Raw genomic sequence first — 21081 nt, forward strand, 5'->3', positions numbered from 1 at the left:
TGGGAATAACAACCATTTACTGCCCTATTTCACTGCCATTGCTTCCCTTTCAATTTCAGACGTTCTCTACTAGGGGACTGTGAAAGACCAGTTTGTAATAGCGATGAGGCGTCACAGGCCCTTTCATTTTTTTCTTGTAGATCTAGATGCCCCAGCCCACATGGCCATTTAGACCCCTTGTGCTTTATTCAGGAGCCTCATATCTATGCCAGTACTGAGCAGCTTAGATTAGTGGGGGAGGGGAGGGGGGGAGATCATGCCCATTTTGTCTAGAAGAGCCTTGTCTTGAGGTTCCTTTGGAAGTCCATGAAGGAGGGAGGGGTTCTGAGGTGTTTCGGGTGGTTGTTGCAAGTTTTAGCTGCTGATTACGAGGAGGAGCGTCCTCAGCTTCTAGTCTTCTTGATGCGAGGGAGGTGTGCCGTTACCTGGGACGCAGACGGAAGGTGTCTGGTGGGTTGGTAAAAGTTGAGGCAGTGGTTGAGATAAGCTGGACTAGTGTTGTGTAGAGCTTTGTAGGTGTTGGTGAGTAGCTTGAACGTACATCTTTCTTGTACTGGGAGCAAGTGAAGATTGTTGAGGTGTGGAAAGATGCGGTTATTTTGCTGGATGTTCACGAGGAGTCTGGCGGTGGTGTTCTGGGTGGTTTGTTGTCGGCGTAGCTCAATGGCTGGTATTCCAACATAGAGGGTGTTTCTGTAATCAAGTCTACTTGTGATAAGAGGCTGGGTGGCCTTTTTTTCTGGTGTTCAGTGTGATCCACTTGAAAATCTTGCGTAACATTTGTAGTTTGTGGAAGCATGATGAGGAAACGGCTTTGATCTATCTGCTCATGGACAGGTCAGTGTCCAAGATAATCCAGAGGTTCTTGGCATGGTCCACAAGGGTGGGTGGGAGGGGTCAAATTCGATGAGCCACCAAGGCCTGGGGAAGTGGTTGTTGCAGAAGATGAAGACTTTGGTTGTCTGTGTTAAGCTGGAGGAAGTTGTTTTTCATGCAAGCAGTAAGGTTGCTCATGCAGTAGGCGAAGTTTGCTTTGGCAGTGCTGGTTGAGTTGGTAAGGGAGAGGATGAGCTGTGAGTCGTCAGCATAGGATACTATGCTGATGGCATGGGCTCTGACTATGTTCGCGAGGGGCCCAGATCTTTTGACTGGGTGTGAGTGTTTGATTGATTCAGATGCTCCGTCCATCACCACCCCCTTTTGTACTGCTTTTGGCTGCCATAAGTGTGGCAGGGTATGCTCAGACATGAGTCCCTTGCTCACTTTGCGACTGGATTCAAGCAAGCCGGGCTGAAGACGGCTGGAATGCCAGAAACCGGTCCTTGGAAGCTTGTTTCCGGTCCAGGGAAGGCATGGCTTGGCAGTTCGGGCTGGACTGTTCCCATGAGGCACAGGGTCAGACTGATTTGCATATAGCCATGTCTGAACTGGGGTGGCAGAGTGGGCTAAAGAACGGTGATGGATTTAACCCAGATCTTTTGACTGGGTGTGAGTGTTTGATTGATTCAGATGCTCCGTCCATCACCACCCCCTTTTGTACTATGTTCGCGAGGGGCATCATGTAGATGTTGAAAAGTGTTGGACTGAGCGATGATCCTTGAGGGACACCGCAGATTAGTTACTTGGGTTCCGAGGTGTAGGAGTGAAGGGAAAGTCTAACTCATTGAGTTCTGTCCATGAAGAAGGATATCCACTTCACCATGACCTGTACCGTATTATTAATTACAATTAATAAAAAGAATATATATATATATATATTTCTTTAAAAGGAGGGATATCCACTTGAGGGCCTGTCTGTAGATATCCATGGGCTGAAGCCTCCTGATGAGGCACTTGTAGGAGACCACATCGAAAGCTTCAGAGGAAGATCGATGAGGAGGAGTGTGGCTGTGTCTCCTCGGTCGCAGATGCTTCGGATGACATTGGTGGCCACAATGTGGGCCGTCTCTGTGCTATGGTTGGCGTAAAAGCCTGATTGAGAGCTGTCTAGGAGTTGATGGAGCTCTAGGTGGTCTGCGACTTGGCTATTGATGGCCTTCATAATGACTTTAGCCGGAAAAGGCAGGAGCGAGATACGCCTGTAGCTGCTGATGGCGTCGAGTTCTGCATTTTTCCAGCTTGAAAGGAAGGTGGAGGTGGTTATAGAGGTGAGCGCGGTGGAGATGATGGCTCTTCCAAGGAAGTATATAAAGTGGAGACATTGGTCTGAGGGAGCTTCTGCATGGATGGAATTCATCAGGGCGGTGGTTTCTTCGGTCAAGGGGGACTTAAAGTTGTTCAGCTGCTGTTTAACGATGAAGGAGTTATCTGGCTGGTTGGGGGGAGGATTTCGTATCAGTATGCTATGTGTTGTGGATCTTTGTAATTTTCTGTTCGAAGAAGTTTGAGAGGTCTTTGAAGAGTGCTTAAAATGGGATGATTCGTTGTTGGCAGCTGCGGGATGGGAGAATTTGTGACGATAGTGAAGAGTTATTTGCTGTTGCAGGCTTAGAATCTGGGAATTAGGGCCTTTTACTTTCTGTCTCCTGATGGTGGAGGTTGAGGGTGGCTTTGTAACTGGATCCTGCAGTGGCGTTTTTGTTGACTCTCCATTTTCTCTCAGGTTGTTTGCAGAGGCACTTGGACTCCCTGAGGTCATTTGTGTACCAGCTAGATCGTTTGTTCTTTTTGTAGATCTTGTTACTTGTGGGAGGAGTGCGGTTTGCGCAGCAGTCAAACTATTTGCTTAGGAGCTAGGTGTCGACATAGAGGCTCTCGTGGAGTTGGGTGGGCGTTCCTGTATGGTCTTGGTCCAGTTTTCTTTGGATATTTTGCCCCCGTGTCTTGATGGTGCTTTGGGATTCTCTGGTGGGGTGGCTTAAAATGTATGATGTAGCGGTCGGACTCCGAGGTTGCGGAGGCTGTCGAGGAGTGCCATGGAGTTAGGGTCTGTAGTGCCTTCTGCGTAGAAATTGAGGCGCCCACGCAGGATGTAGTTAGTTAATCTAATGGAGAGGGAAGCGAAGAAGTCTGCGATGCGACTGGAGAATTGTACTTGGGGGGGCCGGTAGGCCAGGGTTTCCTTAAGGTTGGCACTGCAGTCCACTCGTATTTTGAAGTGGAGGTGTACTATGAGGTAGGTGTCTGAGTCCGTGATGGTAGTTCAGTCAATTGTGTTTTTGTAGATCATCGTGAGTCCTCCGCATGATTTGTGGGTTTGTTCCTGGGGTCTGATTTTGTAGGAAGGTGGAATGACTGCAGCAATGCCTGGGTTGGAGGCAGGGTTGAGCCATGTGTCTGTCAAGAAGTGACGGTAGGGTGTGTTGCTGTTGAGGAGGTCCCAGATTTCAGTGGAGTGTTTCCCAAGGGATGGGACTTTGAGGAGCATAAGTCATGAAACCTCTGAACCAGAGATCAAGAGCATAGCTATGTTACTATAATCATATTCACAACACTCATTGGGGTTGGAATAATGTGTATAGTAGGAGAAAAGGAAATTTGTTTCTTTTTCTTAGTGTCCTCTCACTCACCAGGGTTGCCCCACGGTGACATGCTTCATCATGGGGGCCATCCCAGTCCTCGACGGGCTGGGGCGTGCTACGACTTGCGAACTACGTAGGAGCACTTAAATTTGACTATGTGTGGCGAGTGAACTGTGATGTGATGGAGGGGGATATGTGTAAGTGATTTAAAATACCTGCCTAGTAAGCTATAAATGATTTATTCTTGCTCCTAGGTGGTAGAATTAAAAACGGGGTAGAATAAATAGGGTGCCTAAAGAACAATCAGTTTAGGTGTACCTATTAGTTCCTATCTGTCAACTTGTTTCGAGCATCCCCCAAGCTCTTCCTTAGGACTACATAGGGACCAGCCCTGTGTTCGCCACTCCTAATAATACCCAAATGAGCTAATAATGAAAAAATAGAAAATAAATCAATTCAATGCCGCAAGGGAATAAAGCATGCATCCAGTACCTACGTAAGAAAATAATCACGTGGTATCTGTAAGAAAGAACAGAACATTGTGGTTAAGGGGTAGCAAGACCCCTCATGGTATGTACATATATTTCACACACAACACATAAAACATATGATATGTGCACCATCTTATTCATAGTAGCCCGATGGCGTGTGTATAAACAAACGTTTTGGTGAAAGAAACATGGTTAGCACCTCGTAAAAATATCATTCATACTTCATACACACAGGACTGTTCAATTTACATACATGTTGCAGGGCCTAACTTTGCCCCATGGACTCGGAGGAATTGTATCCCATCAATCTGGTGGTTAAAAAGAAATGGGAAAAATTGGAATAATATTGAGTTAGTGGAAAAAGGCTAATTGTGGAGGCAGCGGTCCCCCGGGGCCTCCGGGGTCAGCAATCCCACTTACTTGATTACAGGATACTAGTGGCCGATTCACCTACTCTCCAGCCTCCGGACCGAATGTTAGAGAAACGGTGCCGAGAGGTTGCTTTTGTATTTTATTTCCGCATTGTCATGGTCATGGAGTAGACTGTATGGGGAGCTAAATGTTCGTGTCTCTTTCGGCGGCCATCTTGGGTGTATACCGGCTGCGCTACAGTTAAACTGGCCAAATCATGGACCAAAAATAAAAAATTATTATACCATCATATATTTCTCTTAAGGCACATTTCGAAGGGATAATTTAGAAAAAAAGTTTACCCCGTGTGTTTTTGAATGTTTCGATCTGGGTGACTGGGTGCAGTGTCGGCCATTTTGGTAGTTTTTTGTGCAAAACCCATAAGATCGATGTTGGTATGCTGCCTTCATAGAAATAAAATATATATATTGCTTTCTACTGTGATTTTATTATCTTTAATATGTACAAACTCATATTTGATTTGTAGCCGTCAGCGAGTTTTAACATGAGGATTATATTTACAGACATATGTGCCTGGTAGTGCTTCATTGTGTGAATTGTCCCCATGGTATATCATTGAGGCCATGAATATGAGAGCGCAATTTAAAAACACAGCGTTGCTCTTTCTCAAACAATTTCTTTTCCATATTTGTGTGATTCTGCATGGATTCTAGAACCACCCACCGCATGTCATTGGGAGTATGACCTTGCTCCAAAAAATGTGTTGTCATTTTCGTGTTGGAATGCTTACACCTGATGTTACTTTGGTGTTCCACAATGCATGTGCTGACCTTCCTTGTGGTCATACCAACATAGTGCAAATTGCACGTACAGGTAATCATGTAAACCACACCTGTTGTATTGCAATTGGAAAAAGATCTAAGGTCCCAGGTAACTCCCTTGTTACGGAGTACTTGTTTTGTTGCTGTGGTCAAATGACAAACACTGCAATTTGTGCATGGGTAGTGACCTGCTGGTAAGGGATGGAGGAGGCGTACAGATCCTACAGAACCCATCACTTCCTTTGGACATGTATGGACCACAAAATCTCTGAGATTTTTACCTTTTCGGTGGCTGAACATTGGCTGCGTGAGATTGAGACCACCACTATTCAGTGTTCTCCAATGTTTTTTTTACAATTTTGGCTACTTGGTCAGAGGCTACATTGTAAGTTGTTATACAGATTGGTCTCCTATTTTTGTCAGTTTTATCAGTAGTCTTGTGTTCCAAAAGGGTGTCTCTGTTATTGTTTGTTGCTCTTTTTTTAGCTTTTGATACAACATGTTCGGGATAATTTCTCTGCAGTAGTTTGGAACTCGGTCTTTTGCTTGTATGTTGAAATCTTGTTTCTCTGAGCAATTGCGCCTCAAGTGCAGAAACTGCCCAAAGGGCAAATTTTCCTTCAGTTATCTAGGATGAAAACTGTCGAATCTAAGTAAACAGTTCCTCGCTGTAGGCTTAAAGTGTGTAGTTGTAGTTAATTTTCATCTTTGGCTTGGATGTTAAGATCAAGAAATACAAACGGGGATCTGCTCTGTGTGGATGTAAATCTCAGGAAAGGGTCTTGTAAGTTTAACCAGAGTAGGAATTGGTTGACTCCACTCTCATCACCTTCCCAAAAGAGTAGCACGTCATCTATGTAACGTTTCCACATGTGGATATGCCCTAGATGGGGGTTGTCAGGGTGTAGGATTTTATGCTCAGCGCGAAGGTGCTTCCCATGCTTGTCCCATGTTTCTGACGATACAGGGTGTGTTGGAATTGAAAGAAATTCTCTGTAAGTGCTAGCCGGCAACACTCTAAAACCATATGTCTGGGAGTTTTATATTGCCACGTATTCTGGAACAAGACTTCTTCATGGATTTCTAGGGTCTCCTTGTGATGCACGCTTGTATATAGACTCTCTACATCGAGTCCTACCAATATCTGGGTGGTTACGTGGAAGTCTAGGTCTTTTATAAGGCAAAGGACAGCCTTAGTGTCCTGAAGGTATGTGTCTGTTTGTTGTATTTGTGGTCTTAGGAAGGCATCAGCAAATTTGGACAGTGGCTCTAAAATTTAACCTATCCCTGAGAATATTGGTCTCCCCGGCGATTTTTCCATTCTTTTATGGATTTTTGGAATCGTATAAAAGTAGGGAGCATGGCAGACAGCTAGTGCGGCTTCGTGGTGATGGCATGAGCTGATTGTTTGGAGGTGTCAGCTTCCGAGATGTTGCATTGAAATCACAATGGGTGCAGGGGAAAGGTCCTAGTGTGCAGAAGTAGTGGTGCCATTCATTGATTCTGATGGCAGGTGTGGTTGTGGGGTTGCATTGGATGGTTTTGGGGCCATCGTTCCTGGCACTAGGCATGGTTCCAAGTGCAGATGGGGGCAGACGGGGTTGCCTTTGGTGTTCCTGCAGAGCGCCCGCTGGGCACTTAGGCTGCACCCTGTATTAACTAGGCCCTGGAGTGGGTATGGCTTCTGTTGATGGGAAGAAAAGTGCGGGAGGAAAACCCAGGCAGCAGCGGTGTCACTTGGTCAAAAGGTAGCAACCGGATCAGGCTGGAACAAGCAGGAAATGGAGGCTACCGGCAAGTAGGAAGCTAGGTGTCCAGGTGCCTACTGGTGCGGTCGTGCTGCAGCCTGCATTAAGTAGGTCCTAGGGTGGGCGGGGTTTCGGTTGGTGGAAAAACAAAAAAGTTACGTTGGAAAAACCAGGGCAGGGGTGGGGTCACTTGGTCAAAAAGGCAGAAAATGGATCAGGCTGGAACTGGAGGCCACTGCCAAGGGGCAAGCTGGGTGTCCAGGTCTCTAACTGATGCGGTTTCGTTGAGGACTGCATTAAGTAGGCCCTGGGGTGGGCAGGGCTTCTGTTGGCGGAAGGAACGGTGAGTGCGGAAAATCTGTGCTGGAAAACCCATTAAACAAAATGTCACAAAAAAACCAACAAAAACCCAGTAAAGGGAACAGGAGATATGCTTTTTTAAATATTTTAATGAAAAAGCATTAAGAAAAAGTAAAGCATCAATGGTAGTCTAAGTTTGTGGTCGACTCAGCCCTAGGAACTGTTTCCAAGCCAACCGCTCTGGCACACGGACCAGATACAGCAATCTGGTTGGGTCATTTGGATATTTTACTTTGGGACTTAAGTCTCCTAAATGCAGGTGCGGCCGGCATCGCTCGCATGCGGGGAGGTGCGGGGTGGGGGTAGGAGCAGGGTTTAGAAATTAATTTAAATGAATAAATAAATAAATACACACAACACTTCCCTCAAGGCCAAGTCCGCATCTTCTGTGCTCCTGCTCTCCTAAGTCCGCTTCCAGAAACAGGAAGCAGGCAGCCAGGCACCCTCCCCTAAGCCAATCACTACGCTGCAATGCAGCATTGTGATTGGTCTGAGCGCCATGACAGGGCTCTCAGCCAGGGACTGTAAGGGTGGGCATGTTCTCCATGCAGTCTGCATTACAGCCTGCATGGAGAACAGGGAAGTGTGCATGACTGCTTTGGGCAGCCTGAGAAGGCCGACCAAACAGTCATTGCGCACTTGAGTGGGCAAACTACACAGCCCCTGCCCTCCTCCACGAACAGAGCAGCCCCGCCCACCCTCCCGACCGCAAAGGAAACATAGCATGATAATAACTCAAAGTTATTATCATATTATGTTTCCTCTTCTCACACTGATTGAAAGCAGTGGGGCGACGCTCTTCTTGCTGAGGGCCACCTGACATTGATTTGCTGTAGCGGAGAAGCTCTGAGTAGAAGACTAATGAAGTTGTGCCTTAGGTGGATCGAATTGGGAGTTTGGTAAAGTCCTCTGGAGGTCTGGAAGTCCAAACAGTTCTTAAGGCTCAACTTTTCAGGTGTGTTAGAAGTACAGTTAGATACAGCCAAAGGTTCCAGGACCTCGGGAACAGTACTTAAGGGTCAGGACTCAGCATACCATAGGCTACAAGCAAGGAACTGTCCAAGTCTAGTTGCTACTGGCCAGCTGGGCACTTCAGGAAAAAGGTCCCTAGCAGCTTGTTGCATCACTGTATCTACACAGGAGGTCAGCCAACTCACATTGGAGTGCACTTCTTTGACCTGGATATAAGTGGAAGCAGGTCCATCCCTTCAGTTCTCCTCATAAGTCTCAAATACAGGGTGGCGTCTTTTGGTTCTTCCACAGGTCCAGAAAGTGTTCTCCGGATGGTGACCTGGAGAGTCACATGTATTGTTGGAACCAGCTAGTGGCTGGAGGGACTCCTCCCTAACCACAGAGGTAAAAATGCCCATGGGTAACATACACACTTTTGCAGAAGCTCATATTTGCCCTTCTGCACAGCTCCCACACTGCACCTTATTCCCAAATTCCAAGTTGGGGAAACCCTTCTCCCCTGGTGCACAGCCTGTGCACCCACAGAGAGCTATGGCCAAGGTAATGGGCAGTTCCTGGGCAGCCCCCCTGTGGTCACTCAAAACCAGTTCTGGGGGTTATCGCTCGTCACACTGTTTGATACTAGCTTAATTGCTGGGGAGGCAAAGGCTGGTCCTCTCCCGGTGTCACCTTACATGTACTTGAAAAAGGGCAGGCCTCCTCGAAGTTAATTAAGATCCCAGGCCCATCTCAACTGGTCTTCCCGTCAGGGGAAGAAAAATCCTTCCAATACCAAGCTACTGTCCCTGCTCTGGGACCCTTTGCACACCTTATTAAAGTCAAGCACTTGCAGGACATCTGTTGGAGAGTTAATATAAATTAGCCTCCAGGAGCTTAATGCAGGGAAAAGGTAACTTTCCAAAAGATAGGATTCTTAAATATTTATTAAAAATCTGACCACAATTAAATTGGGCTTTTGTTTTTGGTAAATATTATTACAAATTAATTTAACCTGTACTCCAGCTTTATCATAGGCCAGTACAAAAGGGGGTGGTGATGGGACGGAGCATCTGAACCAATCAAACACTCACACCCAGTCAAAAGATCTGGATTTAATCCATCACCATTCTTTAGCCCACTCTGCCACCCCAGTTCAGACATGGCTATATGCAAATCAGTCTGACCCTGTGCCTAATGGGAACAGTCCAGCCCGAACTGCCAAGCCATGTCTTCCCTGGACCGGAAACAATCTTCTGAGGACCGGTTTCTGGCATTACAGCCTTCTTCTGCCCGGCTTGCTTGAATCCAGTGGCAAAGTGAGCAAGGGACTCACCTGGACACTCTCCTCCTTCATTAGATTGTCGTCTGCGCAGGTACAGTTAAGTCAACCAAGGCATGTCTACAACATGTCCATTGATTCCTCTTCATGCGGTTTGGCTGCCTCAGAACATATATTGCTGATACTGGTGATTTATAGAGGAAATGAAATGTGCAGTGATTGCCACCTTGTCGTAATAATCTTCTCTATATTCTGTCAGATGGTATAAAAGATTGTTGCCTTCTTCCACCACTCAGGGCAGCAGAAGGGCCCATTTTTATTTGCTGACAGTCCCATGGGACACTAGTAGAAAATTGCTGAACACTTGCTTCACACTTTCTGCTATAAAGTTGCAGTCACAGGTACTTCTGTTTCACTAAAGGGTGGGCAATGCACATCGGGTCAGGCGCTTTACAGGTGTGGAAGATTCTTGAGTCTCTACGTCACTACACCTGCTGAGGATCAATATGTCGCTTCCTTTACTGCTATACAAGGTGAGGTGATGGGTAGGCAGTTTGAATATGGCTAAGGTTCAGCTCAAATTGGTAACTAGTAAATTATAGAAAAACATATGCAGAATAGCCATCTTTGTTTTGGGGCAAGGGTTCCAGGGGGTGGGCAAGGGAGTGTAACAATATGAAGCAATGCAATGGATTATGAAGGAAGCATATATGAAGACAAGACCGTGCCAATGGGTTGGTCTGTGTACATTTTACTACACATATGGAGCAGGTATTTTAGTTTAAGGACAGGAAATGCATTGTGTTGGAGATTTCTGGTGTGTTAGATGGAGAACAGTGAACGTGGTAGGCTGCTGCAGCTATTTAAGTGTTGGCATTGGAAAGCCTTATATTATTATCTAGCGGGCATAGGATGGCAGACTTTGCCAGATAACAAATTTATAATAAGGGAATTGGTCAGCAGAGCACTGAGCAGTCAGAAACTGAAGATGTAAAAAGAACGTGTGTATGAGTACTGGGCACCAGCCTGCAAAATTGTAACGGCAAGCAATTCAATTTGCAGACCTACTGCGATGCAGCGCTGCAAACATGCAAACATGACAGGAAAAGGCAAAAAAAATGGAGTTGAAGGGTGGCAGACTTTTCAGAAGTATTTCACTGAAGTGGCACCGTAGTCATTGAGAGACGTTATGGAATGGTGTGCTCCTGTTTTTCTGTTGCAAAATGTACATTAAGTTTTGGTGTGTATTAGCAAGGAAGCTGGTGTACATTGCCAAGGAATTTGGTGCGTGGGAAACGGATCAGTAATTTAGAAAAAGAGATGCAGCATTGTCTCATTGGATTTTTTGCTTTTGTGTCAGACTTCGAGCTGGTGATTACTTAGTCAGTGCAGTGCGGTCTTAATACATGGGCACTCTGGGCCGTTGACCGGTGCCCTATGAACATAGGGGCCCCATGCTAATGTACGCACAGACCAGAATTTAACCAGGGACGGCTCCTTCGCAATGGCGGAGGACCTTAGGCCCACTGGCTCTTGTGAGTGGTTGTGTAGGCAGGGCCCAGTGCACTGCTTTGCCCGGGGACCAATAATGCTGTTAAGACAGCCCTGGGTCAGTGAGTGGCCTTGCACCGGATTGGTGGAGCCGAAGTGGTCACGGGCACTTGCTTGCTCCTGTTGTGAGTCAGTAGATATTAAAAGGGTGGAGGAGCAGGTGAACAACCTTCACTACAAGGGGGCACAGCTATCATGTAGCTCCTTGCCTCAGATGATCCGGTAGGAGCACTAGTTGACCAATCAATTATAGACTCCTGCTTTGTGATCAAATTGGAGATTTAAATTGCTGGTGTATAAAAAGCAAACAAAACAGGTGACTTAATCGTCCCTACAGCACAATCCAACTGTTGCTTTCCTTGGGTACACAAAACTTATGAGTCACTGGTACGCTGGGGAAACTCAAAAACAGATGAAAAAGAGTTCACGCGGGGTTACAAGTCGAAACGAGGTTAAAAGAGCAGAGCTCAGGCCCACCACCAGATAAGAGAATGTCGGTCAATTTCACAACTCATTCTAATTCAATCTGAAACACTAAAGACAAAGTTAACTTGCTTTCTGATGGAACAACCCCATTACTGTGCACACAGCACTCAATATGCAGATTAAATACAGAGGAAAAGAACATCCCCAATCCACAGAAGATCAAAAAACATAGTGCCAATCTTACACCAAGCGAAGTCAAATGATAAAAGAACTGATGAAGGGAAGAAGTCACTTAATGTGGCAGCCCCAGCCTTCAGTCTTTTGTTTAGGAAAAACACTGGAATAGTGTGAAATTGAAACCTTGGGAGGGCTAAATAAATATAAGAGCCTCTTGTGGCTGGAGCACAAAGTCTGGTGACATTTTAAAAGTCTACACGAGTCTAAGTTTCTCGAGGGTCCAAGAAGGACAAATTGGCAGCAATTTATGAAATCTCCCCGAATATCAATGGCAAAGCAGGGGTCTGGAAAGTAAGTCCAGCCCTCCACCTTACCATTAGACCCCTCCATACGCCATCTCTAGTTACCTAAGATTTAAGAGAGAGATGAAAAGGTCCAACTTGTTTCTTTCCTTATTTTCCCTCTATACCTGAAGCCCCTTAATCTACAAGGTCTTGTCCAAATGTTATACTGTGACTAATTTTTGTTAGATGCCCGCCTCCCCTTGTTGATAGTAAAGAATAGTGGACACAATGAACAGGAGTGTTTCTCCTCCTGTTTCTTTAAATATTGGTTTGACCTATCCCAAACCCTGTTTCCCTATTCCTAGTCTAATGCATGTTGCTGAACCCTCTGGAATGAATTTGCTATTTTTACACATATTTGCAAAGAGACCCAGATTCAAGCTAAGGGGCCAGGCAAGGAATAAAAGGCCAGATGTGCAAAAAGTTGTTTGCATTCTTGCAAGGAACTGGATCAGTGGTTTGCAACCATCAGAGGAAAACAGCGCTGCCATGGACTCTTGCACGCCTTCCCCAGGTTCCCTTCACACTGGGCCATATTTTTGTTGTCCAGTGTACAGAATTGGGGCTTCTATGCTGGCACATCCAGAACACAGGAGAGTTTTGATACCTTTCATGCTTGCATCTCCAATTCGATAGACAGTCACAAAGAAAAATCTACCACATGAATATTAATGAAGCAGGATTTATATGAATTCTTGCAAATTGGCTTTTTTAATGGTGTGCTGGATTAAAACATGTGCAAAAACAACAGATGATGGACAGAATGCAGAACAATGTCATACATTCATCCCAGTACAGAGATCTGGGCCTAAATCCATAGCTTTTTTGCACTACACACCACCCTGGTTCAGACATGGCCATATGCAAATCAGCCTTGACCCTGTGCCTCATGGGAACAGTCCAGCCCGAACTGCCAAGCCATGTCTTTCCTGGACCGGAATCAAGCATCCTAGGACCGGTTTCTGGCTATCAGCCGTCATCAGCCAGGATAGCTTGACTCCAGTGGTGTGGAGAGCACGGGACTCACGTCTGAGCATACCCGTCCCACTCGGGGTGACAAATGCAAAAACAACAGATGATGGACAGAATGCAGAACAATGTCATACATTCATCCCAGTACAGAGATCTGGGCCTAAATCCATCGTTTTTTTGCACTCCACACCACCCCAGTTCAGACATGGCCATATGCAAATCAGCCTTGAACCTGTGCCTCATGGGACCTGTCCAGCCCGAACTGCCAAGCCATGTCTTTCCTGGACCGGAATCAAGCATCCTAGGACCGGTTTCTGTCTATCAGCCGTCTTCAGCCAGGCTAGCTGAGTCACAGAAACTGGGCATTCACGGCGTCTGCGATTCCCACTGAGCAACAGACCCACAGAGGGGAGAAGCTGCACTCATATCTTCCTTGGTGCACAGAAGGAATACAGCACGTGTAGCAGTACTGCACTCAGGAAGTGGGGCCCAGCATCGTTGTTTGCTGCATGTTTGTACTTGACACCCTTTATAATATAATGTCTCCCATACAATGCGAGTGCATTCTGTGCCTAGTAGTCCTCTTTTCTTTCAACAAAACCCTGACAATGAATTGTACATGGAAAACACCATAACAACATTAAAAGTGATTACAAGTCGCAAAATGCAAAAAATAAATGGACTGGAGTGGCTACTCTTGAATGGACCCGTGGAAACTGAGATCTATGTAGTGCATATTCCCAATTCCAAAGACGTGATCGAAATGTTGCTAAATTAATTTAAAGTTCCCTTCAATTTGCTCAAATTTACAAGTTGTCAAATGGCCGCTGCGAGTGAGATGGAGTTTCTTGCGCTGTGTTCCATTACATACGATCCTGCATAATAAAGAGTGCATTAATATAAAGGGGGCGGAACTACAAGTACCAGAATGCAAAGGAAAAGAGGCCAGAACTGGATATGCTACTGTAAAATAAGATACAATGGGAAGCTTGTGCCCCCCACCTCCCTCCTTGTCGTACAAGTGATATTGCTTTTCGATTTTTTAGTATTTACCAACAATACACAGAGAAACACATGGCAGGTCGGTGGCGAATCATACATTCAAAGAAGTTATTAAAGTATGGATTAAGAAAACCTGACGGTACAGAGTTGACAACACAGACCTTTTCCACACTGCGTCCTGTGCAATTTATTTTTACAAGTAAGAAACAATGCAATAAATAAACAAACAAAAGACACGCAGGTGCATAATTGGACAAAATAGCCGTCCCCGCCCCAATGACACTAGCAGTGCCCGGCTTGCTTACACGCTCGACTGAGTCAGGAGCTGCTGCCCCTCCTGGGGGATCCGTCTGCTCACAAACACCTTCATGAGTCGTATTGCTGCTGCTCTCATTCCTTGGAGTGACAGGGCCAGCCCACTTACATACTAGCCTAGCAAGCCGGATCCGGAAGGTGAGGCTGCCTGTGTCCTTACTTGAACGGGCTCCTACTTCCCCGTTCCCGGTTAACCCCATCATTGCTGTTCAAACATCTGCTGCAAGAAGTATCCCACAGCCGTTTGTTTAGTATTTAGTATTCCTTTTTTAGTCGAATAGTGCTCTCAAGCGGAATTTTTTGGAAGTGCATGGCGTTTTCCATCGTTGCTTGAAAATCTCAAGGCTCGAAAATAAAAGCTAGTTCAAGGGAATCTTTTGACTTTTTTGTAGAACCTCTACTAAGCATTACTGGAATCCGGCACCCTTGTCTAAGCAAATTCTACGATTTGAACTTGATAACAATGCACAAAATGTAGGAAAAAGACACCAAACAAGTACACAAGTTATTTAATATTTTATTTGGTTCACAAATGAAAAAATATGTTTTTAAATCTAAATTTGTATTCAAACGGAAGGTAGGAGCTTTTCAAAATGTGATTTTATTTCTAAAAAAATGCTCCATCTACAATATTACCATCTGCTACAAAGACCCCACCTGAAACTCAGTACCCCACAACCCAAATAGGCTAGAGACTTCTTGTCCTATTTCCCAGGCTCTGGAATATTATTTCCACTCCCCAGAAAAATCATAATTAAGGCTCCCAGTTTACCATTTTTACTGATAAATACAGACAGAAAACAATGTGTTTCCTGTCTGAATGTATTTTTAAAAGCAGAAAAATATGGAAAATGATGCTTCTTTTTGGCGACTCTCCATGCTGTGTTTCGTAATTTCCAGGACACCAGCTGAGTAGATAGACAGCATGGGAAGTTGAAAACAGGTTATTTCCCTAAATGTAGGCGTATGTTAACACATATTTGTATTATAATGCTGATATTTACCTGTAGTGTTTTGCTACGTTTGGCTTTCCTAATTTGCTAAAATGCAACAGGCAGCAAAATATGAGTGAATGTTTTATCAGTTAAATAAATGTGGAAATATACAATTATAAGACTTCATATATTAGCAAAACACAAAATAAATCTGGATAAATACCAATAAGATGGTCAAAAAAGAAATATAGATAAATAAAAACGGAAATGTTAAAAATCCATCTTGTGTCAGGCCCGGACACGAGACGGATGCATTTCAAAGACTTCAGAACTCCACAGAATCTGTCTTCCAGTTCGACCAAATTAGATTTGGTAACAGCGTAATTGGAATGTTTCAGTCCTTTCAGACCCAAGATTTTGTTTAACTATCCCCTAGTGTAATGGGTATTCCACAGGGACAATTTCCACATTGAATGCCCCAAGTGCCATCAATCCGCTCTCCGTCGTTTGGAGCCTACGGGCCCAACATCTACATTTATACCATCCAGTTCTGGGTAGCTCATGGTGCCCTATTTTCAGTCCTGAGGAAGACCCGTCGTAAGGACTTAAACAGCCTACTTTGTTTCTTGGGGGTCGAAACGTCGATCCCTTTATTCACATGCCAGTGCTTTTTCACTGTGATATATTACTACAAATCATGGCTATGTATTGTTTATCATTTAACTGTGTGGCTTAAAAAGTTGTGTTTCATTGTAAAGAATTATGTGATGAATAGAATGTCACTACTTTCCCTTTATACTTTTCCAACCCTCACTTGATGCACAAAACTTTTTCCCTTTCGTTTTCTCCCCCTAACATGGGGCACTTGTTTGGTACAGTCTCTTGAGTAATTTGTGCTGAGTCATTTGCTGATTTACAAGCATTCGCAGATGTTCAATGTGATTAAATAACGTTGTTCTATATATCCATAGTGTATTAGTGTATTCATGCCTAATGATTTCTCATTTTGTGTGTTCTCAAGAATTGTTCTACTGGAACCAATTATTTACTGCACTGAGGCACTGAGGTGATCACTGCTGACAGTCTGGTTGAGCTGGCCACTTATGTCTTTTTGTGTTATATGCTCATTATTACAGCAGTAGTAACAGGAGCTTGGGATGATATCCACTGAACATAAATAACTCTTATCAATGAAAAGGTTGGAAAACCCTGTACTTGATAATACAGTGGTCGGCCTGCAGAGATCCCTGGTTGCCCCAAATGTCTAGAACTTAGTCTATGAACTTGTGATTAATGTGAGAAAGTTGTCAATTCGGGTATTTAGTAGCAAAGTATGTAAGGTCACAAAGCGATATAAAGGGAAGTGGCTGTGAAAAGAAACCTTGATTAACCCTGGGCGTAGTATGCGGAGTGGGGCTCCGCGGAGCTACGCGAAGTGGGCGCAAAACTACGCCCACCCGCGCACTCCGCGTAGCCCCACTACGCGCCGCCCGCCTCCCTCCCGCCCTCCCTAAATATTCAAATAAAAGGATTGAAAGGTTTTAAAAACACTTACCTGTCCGCCGCGTCCCCGGGGCTCCCTCTCCCGTCCCTGGATTCGCGCCACCGCCATTTCGGATACTAATGCGCATGCGCGGCCGCCCGCGCATGCGCATTAGTATCCGAAATGGCGGCGGTGCGAATCCAGGGACGGGAGATGGAGCCCCGGGGATGCGGCGGACAGGTAAGTGTTTTTAAAACCTTTCAATCCTTTTATTTAAATATTTAGGGAGGGCGGGAGGGAGGCGGGTGGCGGCCGGCTACGCACCGTCTGCGGAGCGCGCGTAGTGCCGCCTGGCTACGCCCGCTACGCAAAATGCGTAGGAGACGGCACTACGCGCACTCCGTGCACGGAGCGTAGCTGGCCGCCCACCATTAACCTTGATTATATTTTATCCGAGTCTACGGATAGAGGAACATGAGCCAGCCAACACACATCAGGGCCTGATTTACTAAGGACCTGCTTTGCCGTGGCATCACACAAGGTAACACAAGCCCTTAGGTCAGATTTACTATGCCATGCAGAGCAACCTTGCATAGTTCTGCACGGTATAGTAAATTTAGAGTAACACAAGGGTAAACAGTCAAAATATCGAGTAAAAAATATCGAATGGACATAATATCGAGTTTAAAATATAGAATGGACAAAATATCGAATGGACAGAATATAGACATCAAAAATATCGTTTTTAAGGTAAGTAATGTAATATCGAATGTTAAAAATATAGAAAGTTAAAATATCAAAGTATATAATAAAGGTTATTAAAATTATCGAATTTTATAGGGGAATAGGGTGGGAAGTAATTTATTTATAATTAATTAAATAATTCAATTTATTTAATTGTATTTAATTGGAATTAATTAATTAATTTTTAATTGTTAAATAATTAATTGTTAATTTGTAATTAATTTGTATTGATAGGTAACTAATTGTAATAATTAATTTTAAATTGTAATTTTAATTGATTAATTATTATATTATATTAAATTGGTAATGGGGTGGCGGTGACATCCTCTATCTTTAACATTGCGGCGGATGCAGCTTCAAGCTGCACCCGCCGCAAGGTTAAAAATGCATGCATCGCATTTGCATGCACAAAGCAGCAGGCACTGCGCAGTGCCTGCCACTTTGTGCATGCAAATGCAGGGGGGTACCATAGGTACCCCCCATGTGCACCCCCCACCCCCCTTTCACCCAGGGGGCCCGCAACGGGCCCCCGAAGTGAAAGTCCGTATGCTTTTCCACGGCAGAAAAGCCGCCGCGGAAAAGCATGTACTCACCACCATCCTAATATGGCTGGCGGTGTCTGATAGACACCGCCAGCTATGTTAGAGCTTTTCCGCCGCGGTCGGAAGGCGACCGCGGCGGAAAAGCTGCGGACGGAATTCCAGACCCACCAGCCATCCTAATTTGGCGGTGGGTCTTTGGAGGCTCCGCAGCGGTTTTTCCACATCCTCCGGGCCGGCGGTGGCAACCGCAATCATAATCGGCCCCATTGTGTGGCCTATACAACGAATATTGGTTTAGCCAAGTCCAGTAGTCTCTGACAGATTATACTTAAAATTAATCTCCAGCAGAAGTCAACTGAAAAGATGTTACCTTTTTTGATTTCCTGTTTTTCAATGTGACAGGCTAGGGAAAATACTTTGAGAGCAATAACTTAGCAATACATATGTAAAAACAACAGTCCACTGTCACAGTGGTCAGCCTACATGAAAAGGGAACAGCGCGAATCTTTATGGAAACCATGATGTTCTTGGCTAATTTTCAATCACTCCCAAAAAAAGCCCAGACCACTGCTGTTCATTAGTGACAGATACACTTTAGAAAGAAAAAGTGTCAGTTTTGCACTCATTCAAGTTATTGCGAGAACAGATTAGCAAATTATTTATAAATCCCGCTAGCTAAATTGACAAGGGACCAGTTAATTTGTATCCTCTTTTTATCACTCCCACTAATGTAATAGAGATCCACATGGCCATTGGTTAAAGGGGGAAACATCACTTACAACGCAACTTTTACCACGCAATGCTTTTACATCGCAACTTTTACAACGCAAACCATTACAACGCATTGCGCTGGGGGGCGCTCTAGGATAGGGAATACATTTAATTTACTATCCAACACCTTCCCTACTATCCACGGGGACTGGAGTTGGAATAGTAAATTAAACTATTCACTATCCAGCACCCCAAAGCGCTATGCGTTGTGAAGGCATGCGTTGTAAAACTTGCGATGTAAAAGCATGCGTGGTAAAAGCATGCGTTGTAATGTCATACATCCGTTAAAGGCTGTGATAGCAAGGGTTGTTTATGGGATCACATTGTGACCACTGTCCCACAATATATGTGTCTATCCCTCATTATTAGAGGAATGTCACAAATGGTAAATACCCCTTTTATTATAAAGGGGTCTTGTCAAGCTATAGATCCTGTGCGATTTAACCTAAGTAGCAATGAGTTGAAAATGGAGGGAAAGTGTTGTGTTCCATACCATAAGAGTTTCCCCTGAACCCTATGGGCTAATTTCGTTTTTTTTTTTGTCTATTATGTGTCACTGAGGTTATGCTTGCCACGATTTTTATTTCAAAAACATATTGATAGCATTCTATTTTAATTTATATATTATTATTGACCTGTTTGATACGTTAATTGCTAAATTATGTTATTGTATCGCATGAGGCATTTAACATAGTTTTAGATTCAGTGCTGGGAAAGTCTCTCGGCATATTCGATCTGCTGTATTTTTTATCAAACTGTGATGCTAGCTGTATTATTGCATGATTTTAATTAATAAACAATAAACTTACTGCTAACTAACTACGGTTTGAAAACTTAGCTCTGCCAAGGGCAAGAAAGTGCTTTTTCAGCGTAGGAATGATGAGAGAATTTTGCCCAAAATCAATCTGGTTGTAAAGAAAGTTTTTTTTTTTTTTTTTTTTACATGGGGACGATATTCTTGCTGTGGAGAAACTAAACAAAAAGTGAACATTTTTTTACTTTTTTTCACATTTACACATGCAGAGACACCAATGCAAGCCATACTCCTGTGACTCTGCAAATGTTGCAGATTCAGATGAGTGCCCCAGGATTTCTTTCACAAAAAGCTAGAATTGAGGAGTAAACCAGGCTCAACCTTAGACACGGGATTAGTTATGAGAGCCCTATATCACATTTCACTACGTAAAGTGGTACATGCGTGACGCAGGGATCCCATAAAGATCTATGAAGCCACTCAGAGCCACCCTGATTGGCTTTGAGTGGCTTCATAAATCTTGCGCAAATCGGTGTGTTGCCTTACTCTGCTCCCGGGAAGCATTCCATGGGCGTTACAGTGGGCTTTCCCATGCAACATCCATAGAATTTGAGGCTGGCCCAGATTTACAAAAACATGTAAACCTGGGGAAGTGCTAATTCCATATGCCTCCTGAGATGAGGCGTAACAAGGAGAAATAACTTAATTTCTCCTCGTACTTTCCTCTTTCCATGTGTAGAGAAAAAGGAAAATACCACTTAAGATTGTTTTTGTGCAGGAAGGTGCCCCTTCCTGCACAAAAATAATCCAGCCTGCAACAGCGGCACCCTTGTGCCATGTTGCATGGGTGCCTATGTTGGCGCTTGGCAGCCAAAACAGCGCCAGCGCACACAGAAAGGACAGGAATGCACCGTATTGCTTAAATACAGTGCATTCCTGCCCTTTCACTATGGCGCAGGGCAGCGTAGCAAGCTGTCTTGCTGCACTGCCCTATGCCAAAATGCCATAAATGAGGCCCATGCGCTTTAAGTATTTGCCACTCGAAAAACGTAAGACTTTGTTGGCCAGATGGGAACAAAAACATGTATATGACTGTGCTTCCCTTGCTTTAAACAGTGACAAATTGGTGGTGCACGTGAGGAACTTGGATGATCAAATGGGTGAAATCTTTTAGAGAGACTAAAGATATGAGAAGCCATGCTCCATAAATCTGTGGCCCTTCTGAGAAATCCCTGGTGATAGTGACAGATACAGATAGTGTCATTGGTGCACTGGCAAAACAAAACTTGAGGGGACCCCCTGCAAGGTACATGGAGGGACCTCCTCCAGACTCAATCATCTGGAGCTCTCTGGCCAGAGTATTGTGCTGAGGGGTCCCCCTGGAGCTTGGTGCCCCCCCCCCCGCACCACGTGGCTGCAGGGTCCTGTATTATGCCACAGCAAAAGCACCAGCTTGGTGAAATCAGAGGTAGTAGTGGGTGGGGCCAGAAGGGTAAGCATCAGACATCACGCATTAAGGTGACAGCTCGCATGAGACAAGATTCTCACAAAAAGGAAACATCAGAGAAAAAAATGTGGGACT

The 21081-nt window shown here is 44.6% G+C and overlaps 1 protein-coding gene across 1 annotated transcript in view; it reads right to left on the reverse strand.

The window, feature by feature from the left end:
- GRHPR (glyoxylate and hydroxypyruvate reductase) overlaps positions 1–14422 on the reverse strand; it is a 114249-nt gene extending 99827 nt beyond the window's left edge. The window contains exon 1 of the mRNA XM_078676525.1: positions 14261–14422. Within this exon, the coding sequence (XP_078532651.1) occupies positions 14261–14349 (89 nt within the window). The 5' untranslated portion in view covers positions 14350–14422. The remainder of the gene's footprint in view (positions 1–14260) is intronic.
- Between the last annotated feature and the right edge of the window lie 6659 nt (positions 14423–21081).

This window comes from Lissotriton helveticus, chromosome 2_1 (genome assembly GCF_964261635.1).
Source record: "Lissotriton helveticus chromosome 2_1, aLisHel1.1, whole genome shotgun sequence".
In the NCBI taxonomy this organism is placed as follows: Eukaryota; Metazoa; Chordata; class Amphibia; order Caudata; family Salamandridae; genus Lissotriton; species Lissotriton helveticus.